The 22826-nt window shown below is 37.4% G+C and overlaps 1 protein-coding gene across 1 annotated transcript in view; it reads left to right on the top strand.

Annotated features, from left to right (window-relative positions):
* The window catches only part of LOC145662173 (uncharacterized), a 38793-nt gene extending 18902 nt beyond the window's left edge, over positions 1–19891 (top strand). Inside the window, exons 4-5 of the mRNA XM_081727506.1 lie at positions 2903–3029; positions 19539–19891. Of these exons, the coding sequence (XP_081583632.1) occupies positions 2903–3028 (126 nt within the window). The 3' untranslated portion in view covers position 3029; positions 19539–19891. The remainder of the gene's footprint in view (positions 1–2902; positions 3030–19538) is intronic.
* The last annotated feature ends 2935 nt before the right edge of the window (positions 19892–22826 follow it).

Below are 22826 nucleotides of genomic sequence, written 5' to 3'. Positions count from 1 at the left end.
AAATAACGTTTCCTCGTATCGTAACGTAAAATTTTGTACAAGTGTCATCTTGTCTTGATTTCCGCAAAAATGCTTTTCCCGTATTGTTTCTTAAACTTATGTGTAAAATTTATACTTTGTTTTTCTGTGGTCGAACAGGAAGGACTTTTTAAGTATATACGTACGTATAATGTATTTAGAAGTGAGTGTACCACTTTTCTTCTAGAAATAATATACACCCCAAAGATACACTTGTTGAATTTTAGATATATATTGATTAATTATTTAAAGCATATAATTATTTGAAGCAATTATTAATATTTAACCATGGCTGAAATATACATGTCTAGACTAGTGTTTCCAGCAGTCCCGAATTAAGATAATCTATCCTGTTTCAAAGGAATTGTTCAAGACTCCAAATGTTCCGGTTTCCTTTCAACATAAAAGTGATATCATTCTTGCGGTATATATACAGGGTTTGTCCGGAAAGTAAAGGACTGAGTCGATTTAAAAAAAATGAGCCTATCGTTACAATTCTTTAAAAACTTTCTAAAATAGGCTCCTTCTGCGTCGATGCAGCGCTGCCAGCGCGATTTCCAAGCATTGAAGGCGTCACGGAAGTCATTCTCCGGAATAGCCTTCAGAGACGCGGTGCAAGCTGCTTGGATCCCCTCTGTCGTCTCAAAATGCTTGCCTTTCATCGGGCATTTCAGGCGAGGAAACAAAAAGCAGTCCGGGGGTACATCTGGGCTGTAGGGCGGCTGCGGAAGCGTTGGGATGCCGGCCTTGGTCAGGTAGCTGTTCACAAGAAAGGCGGTGTGAGGCGGGGCGTTGTCGTGGTGCAGCTTCTAGTCGGCTCCGATGTCTGGTCGGACCCGATTGACCCTTCGTTTGAGTCTCTTGAGCACTTCTACGTAAAACTTGGCGTTGACGGTTTGTCCAGGAGGAACAAATTCATGGTGGACGATGCCTTTGATGTCAAAAAAGACAATGAGCATCGTTTTCACTTTGGATTTGCTCATTCTTCCCTTTTTTGGGCGAGGAGACGCCGGCGTGTGCCACTCGGAAGATTGCCTCTTTGTCTCGGGATCATACTCAAAGATCCATGATTCGTCACCTGTGATTACGTTATTCAAAAATTGGGGATCACTTTCACACATGTTAAAATTTTCTTGGCACAATTCCACTCGCCGCAATTTCTGGTCGTCAGTGAGCACTTTTGGGACAATCTTCGCGCACTCCTTGCGCATGTTCAAATGCTCCGTCACAATTTCATGAACCACAGTTTTTGGTAAATTTAACATCTGGGCAATTAAACGAATACTTAGTCGACGGTCTGAGTTTAAAACTTCGCGCACACGAGTCACATTGTCGGTGTTTGTCGAAGTCGAAGGTCTTCCAGCACGGTCTTCATTGGCGACCTCTTCCCGGCCCTCCGAAAAGGCCTTGTGCCACCGAAACACACCACTTCTTGCTAAAGCATCATCTGGGTAAGCCTGCTTGATCATATCAAACGTCTCTGTCGCAGATTTATCGAGTTTAACACAGAATTTAATCGCGTACCTCTGCTCTAACGAAGGCTGCATTTTCGGCCTGCACCACTCACAGAAACACGTCGCGCGAAAAAGCCTGTCCTGACTCTCCGTGTGCTCGGAGACAACTGACCAGCCGCTCGTTCGTTAGCTAGGAACGCCCTCTTCCGCGCACGCTCCGAAGTACAGTCATGGCGGAATAAAATCAGTCCTATTACTTCCCGGACAAACCCTGTATATATATATATTAAAAATTTCCACCGCCTTTATTAGTAATTGATTCTCAACTAATAGAAATAATGTACTCTCTGCCATTGACTTTTAGTGATGGTTATTATGCATATTGATAAGACTATTATACAATATTTAGGCTAATTTTGATATTTCAACAACGAGCAAGTGCCTAACTATGAAGATACTCTATCTTATCATAAAGTGTCCCGGTATTTTAATCTAGAAATATGTGAACACTATTCTAGATGCTTACATGTAGACGTTTGTCGGGAATGCTTACAAATCATTCTGTCTCACAGAACCAACATAAATCAAAATCTCTCATACAACGTCATACTTTTTTTTTCAACAAACAGCCTCATTAGAACGCTTCTATATCCCTGAAAATTACCTATATAAGCTTAAAGTGAGAACCAATCACAATCTTTTTATCAATATATTCAGATTTGTCGATTGCTATCCGTGAGAAGGATCAACATTCCATGAGAAGAAGGACGGACAAATTAGTAATATGATTCTATAAAGTGGGTAAATTATATACAACTTCTTCAGTTCCAGTGAATTCCAGTCTTAAAATCAGGATCTTGTTCTGAGAGGAGATAATCGTTGTACCTTGAACACATGTATATACACTCTAGAATGTATATACACTCTAGAATGTATATACACTCTAGAATGTATATATAAGTATATCTAGAATAAAGATATAATTGACTATAAAGCTGTATTGAGTTGACTGACCTTAAGTACACTTGCTTTGACTTTTACCTAGAAAAGTACTCATTTCATTCACACAGGCACTTTTTCATCCAAGATTTTTATATTGTCTAAAATGTATTATTTGGCTTTTCCGTTTCACTTAGCTTTTCCTTTTTATCTAGCTGTAAGTCGCAACCTGTTAGGTTTCTGATAATCTACTGAAATATGTGTTTTATGGTATGATTTGCCTCTGACACAATACAATGTTTTATATTGATCTTATCATAATGCAAATTTCGAATGCAGAAAAGACGCCTAAGTATCAATCGTAAAATGAAGCGAAATATGTGTTTTTTTAAAGAATCAAAGTCTTTACTTTCTCATCATTATCTGTTTGTTATTAAATTTGCAATTATATGATTATCACTAATTTGAGTGTCTTTGATCCTGAATATTAGGCAGAGCTAGAGTACTTGAAGAATCACCCTCCACAACCTCATGGCAATCAGGCTCCTGAAGCTCCTGAAGTTGTAATCTGTCCCAATTGCAACCACGAGTTTGAGGAAGCGGATGTTCAAAATTGAGGTAAGACGTTTCATATTTTTATCTTTTCAAAATAAGAAACAAATTGATTTAGAGCAAGTCGTGTGTTACCCTGTTGCCACATCATGAGTATTCCGCTGAAGCGTTCTCTGTAACTATCCGCTCATTGGAAAATTTAGTTAAAGCAAATACCTTAGCGGAATACTCATGATATGACAACAGGGTAACACATCTTGCTCTAAATTTCAATTCGTTTCTTATTTTGAACATATTATTTTGTTCTTTTGCTATAACAACACGGTGTCCGAGAAATCCCAGTACCTGTAGTTTGAGTATCACAAAGAGCGATGTCAGTGTAATATTAACTTATTTATTACATATTATAGTTGAGAACGAACCATTTATCAACAAGATTTGTATATGCTTAATCGTGCTACCTCCATTGTCCTCCTTGACATTCTGTAAAGCATCCAGGATTCATCGTCCTAAAAATCCTCTACATACTTTCACGCTATTCTTCATCTATCCTGTACGACGTTGAGAGACATGTGACTTATTTTCCCATTATGAGTTGTTTGGTGTCGTAAAGTCCTGCTTCGTAGTGGCCATTTTAGTGGGAGTAGGGATGTTGGAGAATCACACCAAATCCAACAGCCTGGAAATGGTTCATAAAGGAAATCATGCATCTGAAAATCTCAATCTGCTGGAGTCCCATCCTGTTGAACTAACACACGATCCGCGATTCACTTCTCTTGTAGCTGAGGTGTTAACCAGGTTTGCAGCATGTCTAAATTGTCTAAATAAGAATGCATATTTGCATATTCGTCAAAAATATTGGACAAATAAGTGTCATGATGTGGCCATAATCCATATAATAACATGAAGTGGGGTTCATTCTAACCCTTGCACGTAATGAGGATTTTCTTTAGATCAGAAGACCAAATCGTCATGTACGAATTGCGATATACGAACAGTCGTTCTTTAAGAAAAATGTTTCTGGGGGCACTTTTAATATTCTGGGGGGGGGGGGGGGACTGCTGGAGACGTATTATTTTGGTGTCCTCCGGGGAAGCAGTGCCCCCCAAAAACATGTATGGAAGAAAAACTGTATACGAATATCTTTCATTCGTCTGAAATGAACACTCAAGAGCGAGACAGAATTGGGAAATTGTGTCAAAAAAGTACTGTAGGATGGATCAAACTGTTCGTTATCGTTGTTAGATAATTGAATCACAATTATCGGTAACAAATATGCTTTCATATACAACTCTTATTTAATGTGATAATGCACTGTCGAAAGTTGTATGTTTTTTTCAGCTGCTCTTTGCGAAGCGATCTAGAGATATCGCAACGAGCTGGGGAGATCAATTTAGTTGGAGGCCGAGCGACGACAGCACATACTTTCCTCACGCGTCTTGCTACTTACACTACGGAGCCTTTCTTTGACACAATTTGATGCAAACACAAGTTTCTCCTAATTAAATATTGTTGCTTTACAAGATGCCAAGGCGATCTATAAACGCAGTTATTACTTGTGTCATTGCTTGCCTCATATATGATTACACTATTTCTCAAGTTTGTAACTTCAAAACTGATATGCTCCAGGTGATCTTGAATGCAAGGATATTATTCAGTGCTTGAAAGCAGGGATACCAGACAGTGCTATTTGTAACCATGAAAAAACTGTTACCAGTACCACAACAAATAACACTGACATTGCTCTGTTATACTCAAACCTTCGGTTACGAAGACTTGTCGGCCACCCTGTAATCCGTATACTGTAGCTAAACAGTAGCTATCACAAGCACTCGGTTATCTAAAAAAGTTGACCATGTATTATATAAATCGAATTGGTGAGACAAAAAATAGTTGAAGAAAAAGTTTCATGATAATTCTATTAGGTAAGAACATAAAATCTCAGGTGGGATATACTGTTATAAAATGCAATTTGATTGGAACAGCAATGCTAGAACTAATTACTGCCATAATCCAAAATAAAACATTATTGTTCTATTTAAAAGTTTACTGTTCTCATTCTCATAGAGCATAGACTGACTAAGCGAATTTAATATTTAATTATAAATAAAATTCAAGAAATCGATGTCGGGCAATTTGATAATAGAATTAACAATAATTAATTTTTGTCCAACTGCATTTGGAATTGTTCGAAAGTTAAATTATTGTAGTTGTCAACCTTTGATTTGCAGTAACACTAAGGAAAATATTTATAGACCATTCAGTAAGAACGTGGAAACATATCCTTTCCCAATATACTTTACTTATATTATGTGCTTGAAAATGAGTACTTTATGAAAACGGCGATGACACTTAAAAAACTGAAAATTAAATGTAAATGGCCATCACATTTAATGTAATATTACTAAACTGTAGCAAGATTATAATGTAGTTTATGACACTTGGTTGAAAAGTTTGACAACATCGGTCGAAAAGGTTGACCAACTTTTTCAGCACAACCATCCTGAGAAGTTTTTTTTTGGGGGGGGCTACCTCCTTCACACCAAGCAAATGCCGGGATGGTTTCTAGTGAATAGGTCCCATAAGCCTTCCTTTCTTCCCACTTTCCGGATAGTACACACGCCAAAAGAGTCATCCGCAGTAGATCCCGGTAATACCCAGAAATATGAGATAGTATCAAAAAGTTTCAAGACTAGTTCTGTAACACGCCAACAGATGGCAGCGCAAAGAAACACGCAAAAACACAGGGAACACTGACCTTCATAATCATTCTGAAACGAAACATCGTCCTGTATCAGGAGCTGTGTAGCTGGTGTTATTATGACCACGTGTGTTACCACGTCTGCGATTTCATCACGGACAACAAGTTAGAACAACGAGCGAACGTTAAATTCTGTGTAAAACTGGGAAAATCCATCTCAGAGACACATGTAACCGACCATTATGGTGGTAGGGTAGCACACCTGTTGACAGGAATCCAGCATTTTCTGGATGCGGCAGCTAGTAAATGTTCCAATGTTGTATAGGAGATAGATGCGTTAATTGTTGCTTTCTCTTTCAATAAATCGACGAGTAAAGACACCTTTCTGATTCCAGAAGATATAGTAATGACTTTGCCAGCTAACTTCACACTTAAAATTTCTTGCTGTTTGGGAAACCTGGATGCCTCCACTAAATGTTTGCTTTTCTTGTTTCTGGGCTATGGTGGAGAACCTGGGTCTCATCCCACTAACAATACCCTCATCCTCTTAAACAGAGAAAATTAACAGTATTCAGTGTCCTGTATTTTACAATTTATTTTCCTATCGTTTCTGAAGTTCATACAGGACGCTCATTCATCCTTGTCAGCAACGGATTTCCGACTAGGCAAACAAGTCAAACTGCGTAGGGTTGCAAAACTGAGAGAAAACGTACAAGAATAAAAGGTAGCATTTTGAACAATTCTTTTTTCTAAATTATTATTGTAATGTTTTATGGTATGTTTAGTTTGGTACATTTCATTATTATCCTAAAACAACATACTTAAATTTTATCAAAACGACTTCATAGCTCATACTCACCACTTGTCAGAAAACTTTGCGTGATGTCATATGCTAAACTGCTGACTCAACGTCCACTACAGCTAAATTGTGAACGAACACGCTGTCAGGCGAAAAAACATTATCTTTTTGGTACTGATTAATAATAATAATAATAATAATAATAATAATAATAATAATAATAATAATAATAATAATAATAATAATAATAATAATAATAATGTTTATTTCTGTGCCATGAACAGCCTAACGGCAAAAATACAGCACTTTATCAGACAATATAAACACATATTACATACAATGTAAGCTATATACTGAAACAATAAAACATAATGATAAAATAAAGTAAAATAATATCGGATTAATAATTCCTTGTCAAATTAACACCATTTTTTTTAGTATCAAAATAGTCGTCATACATAGTAAAAATAATATTTGTCAAGTTCTAAAATACATGCTTTTATACTGATAAAAATAAATTAAACTAAATTAAAAGAATTGGTCAGTCTTCTTAAAATTACAGATTTCGGATTCAATGGAACTAATGTTGATATATTTTTTGTATTATACTTTGGTACCCTTATACCTATATTATGCAAGCAATATTCACTATGATAGCTATTGTCTAGTAATTTCTTAATAAAATCTCTTTCAATAACTTTTCTCCTGTCGCTCAATGCCTGCAATTAGTGCTCTCAAACGGGTCGGGTTATCGGGTCGGGTCAGTCGGGTCAGCTCGGATCGGGTTGTCGGGTCGGGTCAGTCGGCTCAGCTCGGGTCAGGTTGTCGGGTCGGGTTGGGTTATTCAGGTCGGGTTGTCGGGTCAATCGGGTCAACTCGGGTCGGGTTGTCGGGTCGGGTCACCTCGGGTCGGGTTATCGGGTCGGGTTGTCGGGTCGGGTCAGTCGGGTTATCGGGTCGGGTTGTCGGGTCAGTTCACTTTGGTCAACTGAGTTTAGGTTGAGTTTAAACTCGGCTGGAGTCGAAAGCTGCTGTTTTTCACTAGCTGCCTAATTAAAAATAGCAATTTTCAATTGATTTTATAGAAACCATAAATCTATTTTGAACACTTGCAGCTAGTGTTTTTATGATAAATGTTTATTTTTCTACTTGTGTGTACTTTAATTTTTAAATGTGGAAGATTGATTTTACCAATCGACTGTAATATTAATATCTACGCCAATATGGAGTCTGGATTTAGAACAAAACTAGAAGTTGTTTAAGCAACGCCAAAAGAGAGATTGGATATGGACGACCAAGCCCAAGCAGGGCCGCGGTGGCTCAGTGGTAGAGAATTCATCTCTGGTGCATGGTGTCCAGTAGCGTAGCTAGAGTTTTTTTCAGGGGGGGGGCAATGAAGGGCCCAAGAGGAGGGGGACATCTCCAATATATATATATATATATATATATATATATATATGTGTGTGTGTGTATTCAAGGTGAATGTTTCCATCTTTATTGTTCATGATTTTACTCTTTGGAAAACAGTGAAAATATAAGAATTTAGTACCTCAAACAACTAGGATACATTAATGCAATTGATTTCTAATATAAGTAAATAGTTATTTAATCATGGCGTTTAAAATATGTGTAGCTGGTTGACTTAAGTGGAAGCAAATACACTTTTACAGGTAAAGAAAATAACTTATAGGTTCATGCCTCTACTTGAAGAGGATCTTTCTATCCGTGTTGGCAGCAGGAAACATATCCACAACTTGTTAAAGATCTAACGATTTAGCAATTTTCTTCTCAATATAAAGTAACACTAAGTTTTTCAACGTATCATGAGTCATTGACTTGCGTATACAAGTCTTTAATCTTTTCAAAGAAGAGAATGACCTTTCACATGTAGCACTAGAAACTGATATAATCACAGAGATGATACCTAGCTTGTAGGTTTCTAGGAATGCGTTTTTGTAGACACAAAGATGATCAACGAAATTCGTTAAGGAATCAGCTTTCGATTTTCTTCTCGTCTTCATACAACTTAATTGTTAGAGCAACCCACATTATGCTTTATTTCTTGTTTAATTATGCTTTTTTAAAATTATGCTTTATTGTTAATTTCAATGATTATTTTACATTAATCGTGTATAATGTATATTTATTATACATCAAATATTCTAAATATCTTGATCTATTTATTGATATTTTTTTGCAACTAGTTTCTCTCATATTTAATGAACTTTCTACTTAATTCATTTTAAAGAGATGTGCTTTGCTCGAATAAATTTTTTCTATCATTTGTGTGCGCCTTACAGGCACATATATACAGAAAGGGAAAGTAAAAGATGCCACCAAAAAGTACAGAAAGTGTTTAAGTTCAAAAAGTAAACATAACAATACAGTGATGACGCCAGAGGGGGGCAAGGGGGGCGAGCTCCCCCCCTAGTAGCTACTTCTGCCCCCCTGACTGCCGCCTAGACTGCTTCCCCAGACTCGTACAATCTTTAAACATTCTTCATGTAGTATTATATATCAGTATCATAACCAATCTCATTGACAAATTGTAGTCTACTTTCCATGAATTTACTATGTGGCAGATTAATCCTCAAGCTTTCTTCTTTGAGCGTCTGGGTATGCACGCATATTTCTGTTTTCTAATTTAGCCCCTTTTGAGGTAAATTTTAGTTATACTTCTTTCTTATGATTTTTAATAATTGTGCCTAGCGAACAATAGTAGATTTGGTCGACTTGTTTTCTTCTCATTGGATCAACTTCGATTGGAAACAAAAGAAAGGTAAAACCAGTTAGGTAACTTGTTTGTATTTGTCCAGGTTTGAAGTTTTCAGTTTCATATTTTGTTTTATTTAAAACTTCTTTTTTCTGAAACATTATTCTCGGCTTCCAATATTCAGAGGATGTGCTTATAACAGCTTAGTTTGCAACTACTAGGGCTTAATTTTTTGAAGGAGATAAAAAGAGTTGTGTTTTCCCTTCCTGCAAATGATAATAATAAAATTATGGAATGAAATTGATTCCCAATAAAATGTATTGTCAGAGTGCTGATCTTTAGTTAGTAATTGGTTTATACTAGTGCTCCTTTACTTATTTTGTTTCAAAGTACTGACGTGACGTCTACCATATTGACTAGGAACTGCTGAAAAATTCGTAGCCCAACCCAGAAGGAGTGCACGTGGATTGGTGAAGTTTTACTTCTTCTTCTCTTCCCCCGAGAGTCAATATACTACCTTGTACAGTGCTCCAGCTTTTGCAGAAAAGTTAAAAAAAATCTAGATTTCCTCGCACCACTGTTCGTAGCACTACCCCTATCAGATCTAAAATGGCATCTTTCAAGTGTTATTTAAGTTTGGGAAATAAGTACACGTAATAGTTAGACGGAGCTAAATCTGCGGAATAAGAATGATGATCTAGACATTGAAATCCTAGATTATGCAATGTCAGTTATGTTCGCAGGGGCTTGATGGACAGGTGTATTCTCCTGAAGGAACAGAATTCCTTTCTTTTCATTTTCCGCAGCGTTGAACTTTGAATTTTTCTTTCAGTTTTGTAAGTAATGTAGAGATTCTGGATTAAATATCTGACCATTGAAGAGGTAGTCTACCACTCCATACTTATACCAGAAGAATGTTCCAAACAGTTTCTCAACCTACTTCTGTGTCTTGAACTTCTTGGGGCGATGGAGAAATGAGTGCTACTACTCCATTGACTGTTGTTCCGATTCAGGATCATAGTGGTACAACCATATTTCATCTATGGTTACTATTCGTGAGCGAAATTGATCAGCATTACGGTCAAATTGGAAGAATACTTCTCTTAATGCCGTTACCCTTTTATTCTCCTGACATATATTTTGGGAACCCATTATGCCGAGAACTTGCGCATACCCAAGCCATTCTGAATTATGCTACCGACGAGTTCCAAAGAAATGCCCAGAATCCCTGACACAAGTTTTGTTGAGAAGGTAAAAACTGAGAAAGCGGGGTGCAGATCTCAGACTATAATAAATATAAATAGCTTAAATTATTTTTGTCACACAATAACTGGGGTGGCCTAGGCCCTCCGGCCCCGGGCTATATCCACCACTGGCTGAAATGCAATTTTCAAGAATAATGTCACAAATTGCATCCATGATTTCAGGAAGAGTCATTGCTTTTAATCATCCTGGATGTAAAGCATAATTTGTTGAGAAATTGCTACGTTTATACTAAGCCAATTACTTCTTCAACACTATATATAACGGAGGAGAGTTCCGCGGTGTTTCACTGATTTCCTAATTAATTTACTTCGGTGACTTTCCTTGGTGGAACAAAAATGTTATAACAGTAAGGATCTGGATGTTCGTGAAATTATCTGTTTGGGCACACACAATCACTTCAGAGGCCTGAGAAACAATAAGAATTTCATTATTAATATGAAAATTTATATTTGTACATACAGAGATATGTTTTTCTAAAGTACGGTTTCATTTTTCTACCTAGTACCTACACTCCTTCTGGATTGGACTACGACATTTTCAGCAGCTCCTCGTAAATTCTCTCTCTGGCTCTCTCTCTCTCTACATATATATATATATATATATATATATATATATATATATATATATATACAGAGAGAGAGAGAGAGAGAGAGAGGGAGAGAGCGAGAGATACGTAGCATATAGACGAATGTGTTACTTGTAGCATACGCGAAAGTAATTCAATTTATGTTTAGGCTTCAAAAGTTTCATTGAAAAATATTTCATGTGCAGACGTTACTTATTTGTTAGTTACAAATTTTATTTGAAATAAGTTTAATTTATAATCATATGGATCTAACATAAAAACAGCAACGAAACACACAATGTCACGTAAGATAAGTCAAAAGTAATAAATATGTCATTTTTGGTATGGCAAATAGCCGCCCCCCTAAAATGTATCTACCCCTCCTTTGCCCTCCTAAGAAATTAAAGCTGGCGTCGTCACTGTAACAATATAGTATGGAGTTCTTGCATACTATTCATTGTTGGCGGAAAAATTTCTTCTTTTACTTTCTTTTCTCCACATCAAAGGATTGCACCGGAAAGTTTACAGAAATGAAAATAAGCTCTTCATTGTTGCATTGGTATGTTCTCAATGATTTTGCATTGTAAATATTGGCTTTAAAAAATATTAACACAGTATGTTAAACTTTCAGTTAAAGAGAATTTTCCAAAAATTGTGCTATATATTTTAAATTATGCTTTATGCTTTATTTTCTAAAATTATGCTTTTAAAACTAGTTTCCCAATGTGAGTGCATTTTGGCGTTCACCCAGTGTCGTGACCATAGTGCTCTCAAACGGGTCAACTCGGGTCGGGTCAGTCGGGTCAGTTCGAGTCGGGTTGTCGGGTCAGGCTACTCGGGTCGGGTTATTCGGGTCGGGTTGTCGGGTCGGGTCAACCGGGTCAGCTCGGGTCGGGTTATCGGGTCAGGTCAATCAGATCGGATCAGGGCTCGGGTCAGTCAGGTCGGATCGGGTCATCGGGTCGGGTCATCGGGTCGGGTCAGTCAATTCTTGTCACGGGTCGGGTCGGGTCGGTCTTCAACCCGACCCGACACGACCCGTTGAGAGCACTACCTGCAATCCCCAAAATTGACACCAGTATTCATAACTACGTGAGTAGTACTCTTTTTTCATTTTATAGCAGAGTAACCTAATAAAACATTTTTGTACTGATTCAATTTTGTTTGCCAACGTTATACCTATACTATTCCAAATAACTACACCGAACTCTAATTTTGATCTTGCAAGCATCTTGTATAAATATACATATGAGCTGGCATTTCTAAACTCAGGCTATTGTTTGAAAATAAACCCTATTATTCTTCTAGTCCCTTGGATTATATCATTTATATGATAGGTAAATTTCATGTTTCTGTCAAACACTATACCCAAATCTTTAATCTGTTCGGCTTTATGCAATGTTACTCCATTAATTACATATTTGCTCACGTAGTATTGGATTTTGTTAGTATATGATATGTATTTAGTTTTGTCACAATTTATTTTCAATAAGTTACTTTTACACCATGTACTAACAGTATCTAGATCTTCCTGTAGTAAGTAGTTATCATACTCACTATTTACTATTCTAAATAATTTTAAATCATCGGCATACAACAAAATATTTGAGTATTTAATTTTCTCAGGCAAATCATTAATAAATATTGAAAAAAGAAGGGGTCCCAGAGGAGATCCCTGAGGTATGCCATTCTTTATATAACCGTAACTAGAGGTTATTTGACCAATTTTTACTTTAAACGTTCTGTTTGCTAGATAGCTTACAAACCATCGAATGTACAATGGAGATAGACCTATGTTTCTTAATTTATCAATAAGAAGTTCATGCTCTATGGAATCAAAAGTTTTTGACATATCTATATATATAGTGTCTACTTGTAATCTATTCTTAAGTCCTAAATCTGTAAAATCAGTAAAATGTACAAGATTTGTTACAATCGATTTCCCTTTATAAAATCCATGCTGAAATTCACTTAATTTGTTTTTTACATTAAAATATAAATGCTTGTGTATTATAATTTCAAAAATCTTGCAAAATGCATTGACTAGTGTTATTGGTCTATAATTTTTTATAATTCTACGATCACCTGCTTTGTGTACTGGTACAATGTATACTTGTTTCCACATTGAAGGAAATTCACCATTTCTCAGGGGTGCATTAAATATATTTGTTAAAACAGTTGACAATTCGGTACTACAGGCTTTAATTATATAATAGGGGATATTGTCAGGACCAGGCGCTGTGCTCGCCTTAATAACTTTGATTGCATGAATTACATCAGACTTAGTGATATTAGGTATATCTATGACGTCATGGTTGCTAATGAGCGAAGGAGAATTCATAACCTGCGTATCTGGGTAATGTCCTAATTCTAAATTAAAATTTTCACTAAAAACATCTTTAAATAATTCCACAACATCATTTAATTCTGTAACTGATTTGTCATTATGTTTCATTTCAGTTGGTATATGCTTGCCATCAGAACTTTTAAATATTTTCCAGAAAAACATATTGTTATTGACAACACTATTTTCCAAACTCATGTAATGTGATTTTCTCGCCTCTAAGTATTTCTTTTTGACAATTTTCCGTAAATCTGAGTATCTTTGATACCATGTATTACTATTTGTTTGTCTTGCTTTAACAAAATATTTGGTTTTCTTATTAATTAATGATTTCAGCTCTTTGTTCATCCAAGAGTCTTTGTATTTAGGCCTATTGCTAGTTGTTGTCTTAGGTACACAATTATCTAGCACATCATATATATTGTTATACAATATATTGGTCAATTCACTAATATTACTACTCTTTGTATCTATCCGATCCATTTCCTTAATTCCATTATATACACCTAGAAAATCAGCAATTTTAAAATCATAAATTCTGGCTTAATTTGAGGTGTTCCCAAAGACATTACTATCATTTTTTGTTATTTTCCATTCAAATAGAATAATCCATCATAAAATGGTAATTTACAGTTAAAAAGAGTGAGTACATATGAAAGAAAGTTGCCTAGGATATTAAAATTCATCGGAGAAATTTTTCACAATGTAGGAAACCAGTATTTCATGCTTACAAGTGATGTTACAGAGGTTGTTCAGTCTACATTTGGCCAATTTCGACTTACCTAAAATTTTAGAAGAATCCATGGCGCCAGGTTCGTAAGTGCTCGATGTGTTTCCCTTGGTTCCTAACAATAGCCCAACATCGTAATTTCCACTATAATAGGCTTCTCTGAAGAACTGGGAGGGGAATCTTGTCCCATTCCAAGGTTTCCAAAGCACAGGTTTCCAAAGTCCTTCCACAGTTGTCACACGCCGCTTTCCCAAAGCCCGCTTCAGCAATCCAAATCCACAATAGTCCATAGAACTTGCATCTGGAGATTTAACAGGTACGTCATTAAAAGTTATCACTTGTATACCTCTTGCTTCCTTCATCTCCCTGTAGTATACGAGGGACGATCGTGAGGTATGTGATGAGGCGTTGTCCATGTGAATGCGCACCAGATTGGCGTCATTTCCGTACATTGTTGGAATCTCATGCTCGTAGATCGGCCGCATGATCAGCTCCTGAAAATACTGCGAATTTATTTTGCAGTTCTTCGCCACCCTACGAATCTTCAGTTTACCTCGGTAACAATAGCCAGTAACGACCATGAACCCTTTTGGGAAGGATTCTTTACAGACACGGACCCACCTTCTGAAGTTCTTGGGGCTTTTCTTTCGGTACATGATTGCTCTCGGTTTGCCGCGATCGGAAAGGTAAATCCATGCTTCATCGAGAGTTACGACGTACATCCACCCTTGTTTTGCCAGATGCCGTTCGTACAGCTCCCGAGTGTTAGACTTTCGTTCCTTTTGGTGGGCATTGGTGAGAAGATGGCCGCGAGCTTTCATGACTTCTTCCAGCTTGAGTTGATGGTGTAACGTCTGGCTCACAGTCCCCAAAGACACGTCCCTTTGTGTTGGCGGATTTTCTTGCATTGCCTCATTATGGTGGAGGTGGCCTTGGTGCATTCCCGCTTCCCAGGCAACTTCGTTGGTGATGTAAATGGTGAAGCTTCGTTGCCATGGTACTTTTTAATAACATTTTTTTATTAAACTTAAACTGATGTTGCAACCATTCTTTTTGCACTGTTTTCTAATGACAGAAATACTAAAGTGGGCGTGATAAAGAGCCGCAACATAGCCTTCCCAAAACGGTTTATTTTGGGCGGCATTTTAGTCACAGAGCGGAAACCCACACACTTGGAAAAAAATTAACACGACACGCTGCAGGACGCCATGATCCTGGTCAGGTGAGTTCATTCTGCCCGCGAGGGGGAAGGAACGAAATCGGCCAAACGTAGGCTGAACAACCTCTGTACAAGTTTGAAATCACTATAAGGGCTACACTATGGTTAAAATGCATGAGTACATACCAAACACAACTGTGTAACATACTAATTTCCACCAACAGAGTATTTCCGCATGATGTAGAGAACTTGTATTTTATAAGTACATATTTACAGGTTGAAAGTGATTTAACCTATGTAATTTTCTGCGATATCAAGTGATTTTTACACTCCTCGTTTATGCGCATACTTCCATTGCTGACTCGTTTGCTACTTGCGTACGCACTTCGCGTAAGATCCGCTGCGACGCTCCTGATTTGACTCTGTTAGACAGTATTCTCGTTTTTAGTGGCCTCCTAACTCAAGTTCGTTTGTGTTATTTTGCGAAGTCGTTTCTATGACATAATCCGGACCAGTTTTTCTTCCAGACATGTTTTTTGGGAGGTACTGACCCCGCAGCAATGAGAGTGCCCCCCGGATGTGACCAATATAATACGTCTACAATATAATAATAAATAAAACAGTACCAGAAATGCCCCCCGGAATTCTACGTGTGCCCTCCCGGAACATTTTTTCTGAAAGAACTTCTGATCCGGGAGCGTATTAATACTTGTAAGGGAAAGTCTTCGTAAAGTGAATCTGCACCCACGAACGAATCTCCTACACTTAGAAAGAATTTCTACGAGTCAATTTCGTGATGAAATAGTTGCAAATAATAGGATAATACGTAATCATTTCTAGCGGGATAGTAGTTTATACACATATCTATCTATATGTAATTATTTGTATGCGGAAGGGTCATAACAGTCCAGAATGTCCTAGGAAATCATTTACAGCGAAAAAAAATGCTACTTCAATTTGACGGTTTATTCTTAATCTGCACTCTACTTTTATTATTGTATTGCTAAGTGCCTAAAACTACTTTTCATCAATGAATTAATTCTTTTAAAAGTTTTATTGCTATGGAAGTTATACCTTTGCTATGTAATTTTCTAAGGAGTCTCCGGCCGAAAATTTCCTAGGTTGTAAGATGCCTAAATGCCCACTGGTCCTTGTTACATATTATAAATTCCATTGTAAGAATTCTGCTACATATACTTCAACAGTTTCTTCAATCTATAGTGTTTCACTTAATTGTTAGGCTTAAAGATAACCTAATCGCGCAGGGTGATCCAGGTTTCAGTTTCGTAGTTTTGATTTGGCCACAATGGCTTGATGCGGGAGGGGGTGAGTGAAAGTCCTATCAGCCGGTAGCAGATGGTCTTGGATTCAGTGCATAGTGGAGCGTTGGCCGGTAAAGTAGCGCGTGTTTTGTGTAGAAGAATTTATAAAGCGTGAATCAATAGTGTCCGTGTAGCAAGCATTCAGACGTGCCTTTAGTGACCAGGAAGGAAGAGGAAATGTGCCATTTGGAAAAATAATACGTAGATGGGTTACAGAGAGACACTCAAGTAGTTATGTAGAGGATTAAACACACACGCATAAGAAAGCAGTCCGTACAGCCGAAAACATCGCACGCGTGTGGGGGAAAATTCTTGCAAGTCCAAGACATTCAGTAGAGCGACATTTCCTCACATTCAAACTTTCTTGGAGCAGTGTTGGACGAATGTTGCTATGTGATATAAAATTTCACCCATACAAGATGAGAGTAGTGTAGGAATAATCGTAGGCAGATAAAAAGAGTGCCAGTGCCATGTTGCCAGGCCATACTGGAATTAATTAACCAAATACCAGAATATTCATGACTCAGTTCTCTTGGCAGATGATCAGGCTTCATTCTGAACGGGTATCTGAACCGAACTTTGAATATTAGGCGCCTGAAAATCCACGTCAGTTACATGAAAAGACTCTCCACATAAAAAAGGTCGTGTTGTGTGCTGTGGTGCTAGGGGTGTGTCGGCCACACTTTCTCGAGAATGAGCGGGAGCAACCTATTACTATTACAGCGGAAAGATACAAACAAATGTTGACAAATTTCCTGTTTCCACAGCACCGAGTGAAAAATATTAATCTAGTGTTTGTGTGGTTTCAACAAGGTGGTGTAATAGCACACACAGCAATGCAATCGAGGGTAACACTCAGGACCATGCTCCCTGGAAAAAGCTATTTCCAGATTTGGGGACTTTCCATGGTTCCGAAGAACCCCGGGCTTGACCGCATCTGACTTTTTCTTTTGGGGGGGGGTATTTAAAGGACAGAGTGCGTATACAGTTCCACTCCAGACTCGGGAGGAAATGAAGCACAGGATTCGGGAGGAAATTTTCAGGCTCATGGGCAATTTCCGTGAACAACTGACCACAGCATTCACAGAGGCGGAGGAGGATACTTAGGTGATGATGTATTTTAAAAAAATAACAACTCAACTAAAAAGCTCAGTATCGTAATTATCGAATTTAATTACCTTTATTTATCTATGAAAGTCTGGGTTTTATTTCAATATGAAATAGGGAACCGAATCTTGATCATCCTATATATATATATATATATATATATATATATATATATATATATATATATATATATATATATGTATAGCTTAGTATTTTCACTTTTTTATTCTTCGGAATCCAATCAACCTACATTTATTAATTTAATATCTAACAATAGTCCTGCATTTACTTACCAATATCACGAATAATGTAATTAAGTGCACGATTCAAGACCTTGTCATAGCATATCATAGCAAATTGCCAAAATAGCTTATGTATTGCATGAAGTTTATAAGTTTGCTTTGCTTTTATTTTATTGTATAATAGTAACCAAGAAAATTCTGTCCCTTTTTCACAAACTACTTTCGAACATCGATACGTCACCTAATATGTACCTGGAAGATCACAAATTGTCATCATCAGCATCGGCGATCTTCTGCCAACGTTCTCGAAGGCCATTGATTCCATAGTGGTAGAATGGTGGGCCGTAAAGCGAAGAAAATATCAAGTGCATTTTTGCACCTCTACTAGTTATTTGAACTGGCGTCTTCTAAGGTGATTTTCCAAGTAATTGAGCAGGTGATAATCGGACGGTGCAATGTCCAGTGAGTGTGGCGGATGCAATAGTAGTTCACATCGAAGGCGTAGAATGGTGTCCAGGGTCATCCTAGCCACGTGGGGTTTAGTGTTGTTGTTTTACAGGTTCACCCATTTGCGATTCAAAAGAGCTGGCTCCAAAGTTTCGAGTTTTCCTTGAGCACGACTCAAATGCTGATAGTATACAGTTGAATTGATGGCAGCAGTTCTCGATGCACGATGCCGTGAGCAGTTCACCCAACACACAGAAGGACCTTCTTCTGGTGCAGTGCTGGTTTCGGCTATTTTGGAACCGGTTTATGGGATATTAACCAATGATGACGGTGCCATGGAGCTTTGTACAGGACCCACTTCTCATCATGTCAACACCTGTCCAGAAATGACTGCTTCTTCAGACGAGACAGCAAAGAAACAGAGGAGTCTGTGTTGCCTTCTGGCCCGAAGTCAAATCATGTGGGACTCATCGACCCAACTTGTAGTGGTTCCGAAGTTGACAGAGGTGCTGCCGAATGGTTTGCCCACTTACACTGAATTGTAGTCCCAGCTCCTCACATGGCTGGCCACTGTACGCCTCAATTGTTCACTGAAGATCTTCATTTTGTACATGTGTTGGTTTGCCGGCACGTGGTGCGTTTTCAAAGGTTTCGTCACCGTACTTAAACTTTTTAAACCATCGCTGCTGTGTCCGCGTAATCACGAAACCCCCACCAAAGGCCTGACGTATCTTCCGCCTCATTGCAGCGGCGTTTGACCCCAGTTTGAACTCGTACAGCATACACGCCCTTATGACGCCATATGGAGGTCCCTTGTTCACTCTGTTCTTACGCAAGTTCATGGTGTAAGTGAACTGCCACAACCAGGGACTATGTTGGATATACCCACACAAACAAGTGACTTTGATCTTATCTCCATTCGCATTAAACTCCCGGTTTTTTAGGGCCAATTGAACACAGGCCTCAACAAAAAGTGACAGATTTCTCTTGATTACCTTTATATTTTATATTTTCTTTTGACAATACACGTCTTGTACTTATAGTGGAGAAATGTGGTAATCCTACCATACATCCTTCCTGTAATAAACCGAGAACAAACGTATAGTTATGTTAGCTTAAGCTATACAGAAATAACATAAAACATTCATTACCCTATTTTGCTTTATAATGTTTCTTTCAGCTTTCAGAAAACTACCGAATTTGACAGCATATCTTGGAACCAAATCTCAAAATTTTGCACCTGACGTTATAAAGTGTGATAAAAATCTAGACGGAAAAGCTTTTACTTGTAAACATTTAAACAGGAATGTACTAAAAAGTGGAATTTGTAACTTTTGTAACTATTTGTTGATTTTTTTGAATTTTATTGTTTTGTAACTATTGAATTTGTAACTACAGTATTTTCGAAGATATAGACACAATTATATTTCATCAACTATTTACATATTTTCCAATGTATAATTTACATATTTCTTTTCAATTAATAAGAGATAAATTAGTAACTGTCGATGTGAATAAACCATGCTAAACAAAGTTCGTATTTTCATTCTTAAGCATGTAAGTGATGCCGTTGATTTCTAGCTGCAACTCAACAGAGAAGAACCCATCTTTTATTTAATCTTAATGTCTCAAGCCCTGACTTCGGATCAACATTACGCAATGTTGGGAAGCATGCTATCTTTTTCCTAAATCTATAATAACTAATAAAATCTTTACAGTGTAGAAAAGAATCGTTTTCTGTTACTTCAACTGCATGCAATAAAAGAAATTGTTATAATGAAATTATTAAGCTTATGTGCTTCAATTGTCCTCAAACAGTTTATTATGTATATCTTTGCAGTGTATGATGAGAAGTTTATCACATAATGAATAGTTTTCCTTATCCCCAGGGTCATCATTTAACGAATAATTTTAGTAATTATCCGTCCTAAGTTATATGTATGCTTTTTAATTAGTGGAACTAATTATGTCGGAGGAGTTTTACTCCTCTGCCCCAACCAAAATCTGAAATGTCACTATAGATTACATTATCCGACATTTTGAGGTGAAGTTTCTGATGGCTTAGGTTTTTCTTCTGGATTTATATATTGAGGATGCTGGTTACGAATATGAACTTCGTTTTACGCTAAGACATCAAGTTTCTTCAGAAAATGCGCTTAACTACGGGAAAAGTATGAGATTTGTATTATATATATATATATATATATATATATATATATATATATATATATATATATATATATATATATACAGTATATATAACTTTTTATTATTTGCTCAATATATAATCAACTCTTTATATTACAAAGTAGCACTTAAAATTCAATATACATTTGAATTATTCCTTATTAATTATTCGACATTCAAATAAAATAACAGACATAAATGAGGAATGGAACAATAATTGCTAACAGAATAACAGAAAAATATAATAATTTGAATAAAATTGTAACAATTACATTAAATAAATTTATGAAATAATTGAGAAAAAATAATTAAGTCAGCAGGAAATATATTTCGATAGTCGAACCGAAGGAAGGGGTAGAAAACTATCTATCAACGGCATCATATCTAGTGTTACTCTCTGCTTTTCTACGTCATCCAATGATATTACATCTTATTTGTATAGTATGTCGTCCAGTTGTATGAATGATCAGTGTTGTCCTTTGTGTTAGAGAAGAAACACCTCATCTAGTTCTTTTCTATGTGGTAAGGTGCCAAGAACCGACGACACGTTGCCACGTTGGATAGCAATAGATATGCGTTGAATTAGGAAAGACGAACGAATATCTCCAGTAACGATAGAAATGCGTCTGCCTACTTCTCTAATAAAATCAAGGCTTGCAGATCCCCAAGCACCCCTTGTCTCGATGGCAATTGGAGCAAAAATAAATTTATCAAGGAGGTTGTTATATTTCCTTTGCTTTTCTACTTCTCTACAACTAGCAACAGCTCTAGCATTCATAACAGCTAAAGGGAGACTTGAATGGGCAAATGTATCTGAACACGTAAAGTCCCATACTAGTAATTTGCCTTTCAACCAAGGAACTAATGTCATGCCATCAGGTCGTTTACCATCTGAACGACAACATCCTGAAGGTTCCCGTATGGAAGGAATTCCAGCTGTGGTAAAGGCTCGTAAAATGATATCATTCACAGAGGAGTGTCTAGCGTGTCTACGCATGCTCTTCATGCATGAAAGGCCATGGAGGCCACGTTGGTTAACCTGATCCCCGCAATCTGGAGATCGATATGGCTCACAAATATCTGAACCTAATCTTAAGGCGACAGAGATTCGAAATGCCTCATTAGTCATATGAAGACCTAATGGTGGGGAGGGTATTGCATTCAACCATGCCCCAGCATGTAGCGATGAGGCAGCACGAATCCTGGCTTTATCCTCTGGAGCAATAACTGACTGTAATAGAAGTTCATGAAAATGCGCTGCAATTGGTGTGTATCAAGATGCCTGAGAACCTTTTTTGTTAATTTCTGGAAGATCTGTATCCGTTAAAATTTTCCATTTGGTAGAGCTTTCTTGAACTGTGCCATCTTGGTCTAGGTGGTAACCTTGCGGAAGAAGAGCCTCGACTAACGAAGAGATCCGTGGTAGGACGCTAAAAAGGAAGGAATCGCCATATCCACGGATCGCCGAATACCAAAACCCCTAATCTCACAGTTAAGGATACTTGAATCCAAGATTCGTCGCTTAAGGAGCAGTTTAAATTGACTCCAGACCCATTTTAAGGATATGATCATATTTCTCCAGTAGTGGAGTCTCATTCCAAGATGGAAAGCATCGTAAGAAGTAGTTTAAACGGGGGATTGACAAAGAGGCACGCAGAAGAAAGAAAGCTGCATGGACAGAAATCGAGGCGAGTCGAGACAAAAAATATTCCAATTTCGATAATTTGCTTAACAGGACATTGGTAAAAGCTTCCTTTGTGAGAGCGGCGCCTAGAAGACAAGCATCCTGGTTAGTTAGGAAACTTATTCCTGGGGCAGTTTCGTCAATCTTTTTAAATAATAGGTTGAACTTGGCTTCGTCTGACCCAAGAAAACCAACTTCACACTTTGTAAAATTCAAATATAGGCCAAGTGCAGACGCCTTCTCATTTATTTGTGCTAGAGTTGAAAGAACTACTTCAGGTTCATCAGCGATAGTTCCATCATCCAAATACCAAATGTTTAATTCAGTGTTGATTGATTTCACTAAGGAATGAATGGTTATAGCAAAAGGTGCTGGGCCCAGGGGATCGCCTTGTTGTACTCCTCTCTGCGATGAAATAGTGTCTTGACCTAAGAATAGATAACCGGGTTAAGCGTAACATTGGTAAACATATGGATAGATTGAAGGAAATTCACTCATTCAATATATACATACAGGATGTCCATAACCTTTTTGGGTTAAATTTATACAGGTGATAGAGGGGTCCAATATAAGTATTTTGGAACTGAGGGTCGAAAA

This window comes from Thermobia domestica, chromosome 10 (assembly GCF_964235325.1).
Source record: "Thermobia domestica chromosome 10, izTheDome1.hap1.1, whole genome shotgun sequence".
NCBI classification, from domain to species: domain Eukaryota; kingdom Metazoa; phylum Arthropoda; class Insecta; order Zygentoma; family Lepismatidae; genus Thermobia; species Thermobia domestica.
Note: the sequence above shows the minus strand (reverse complement) of the source record. Positions and strands in the feature narration are given on the sequence as shown.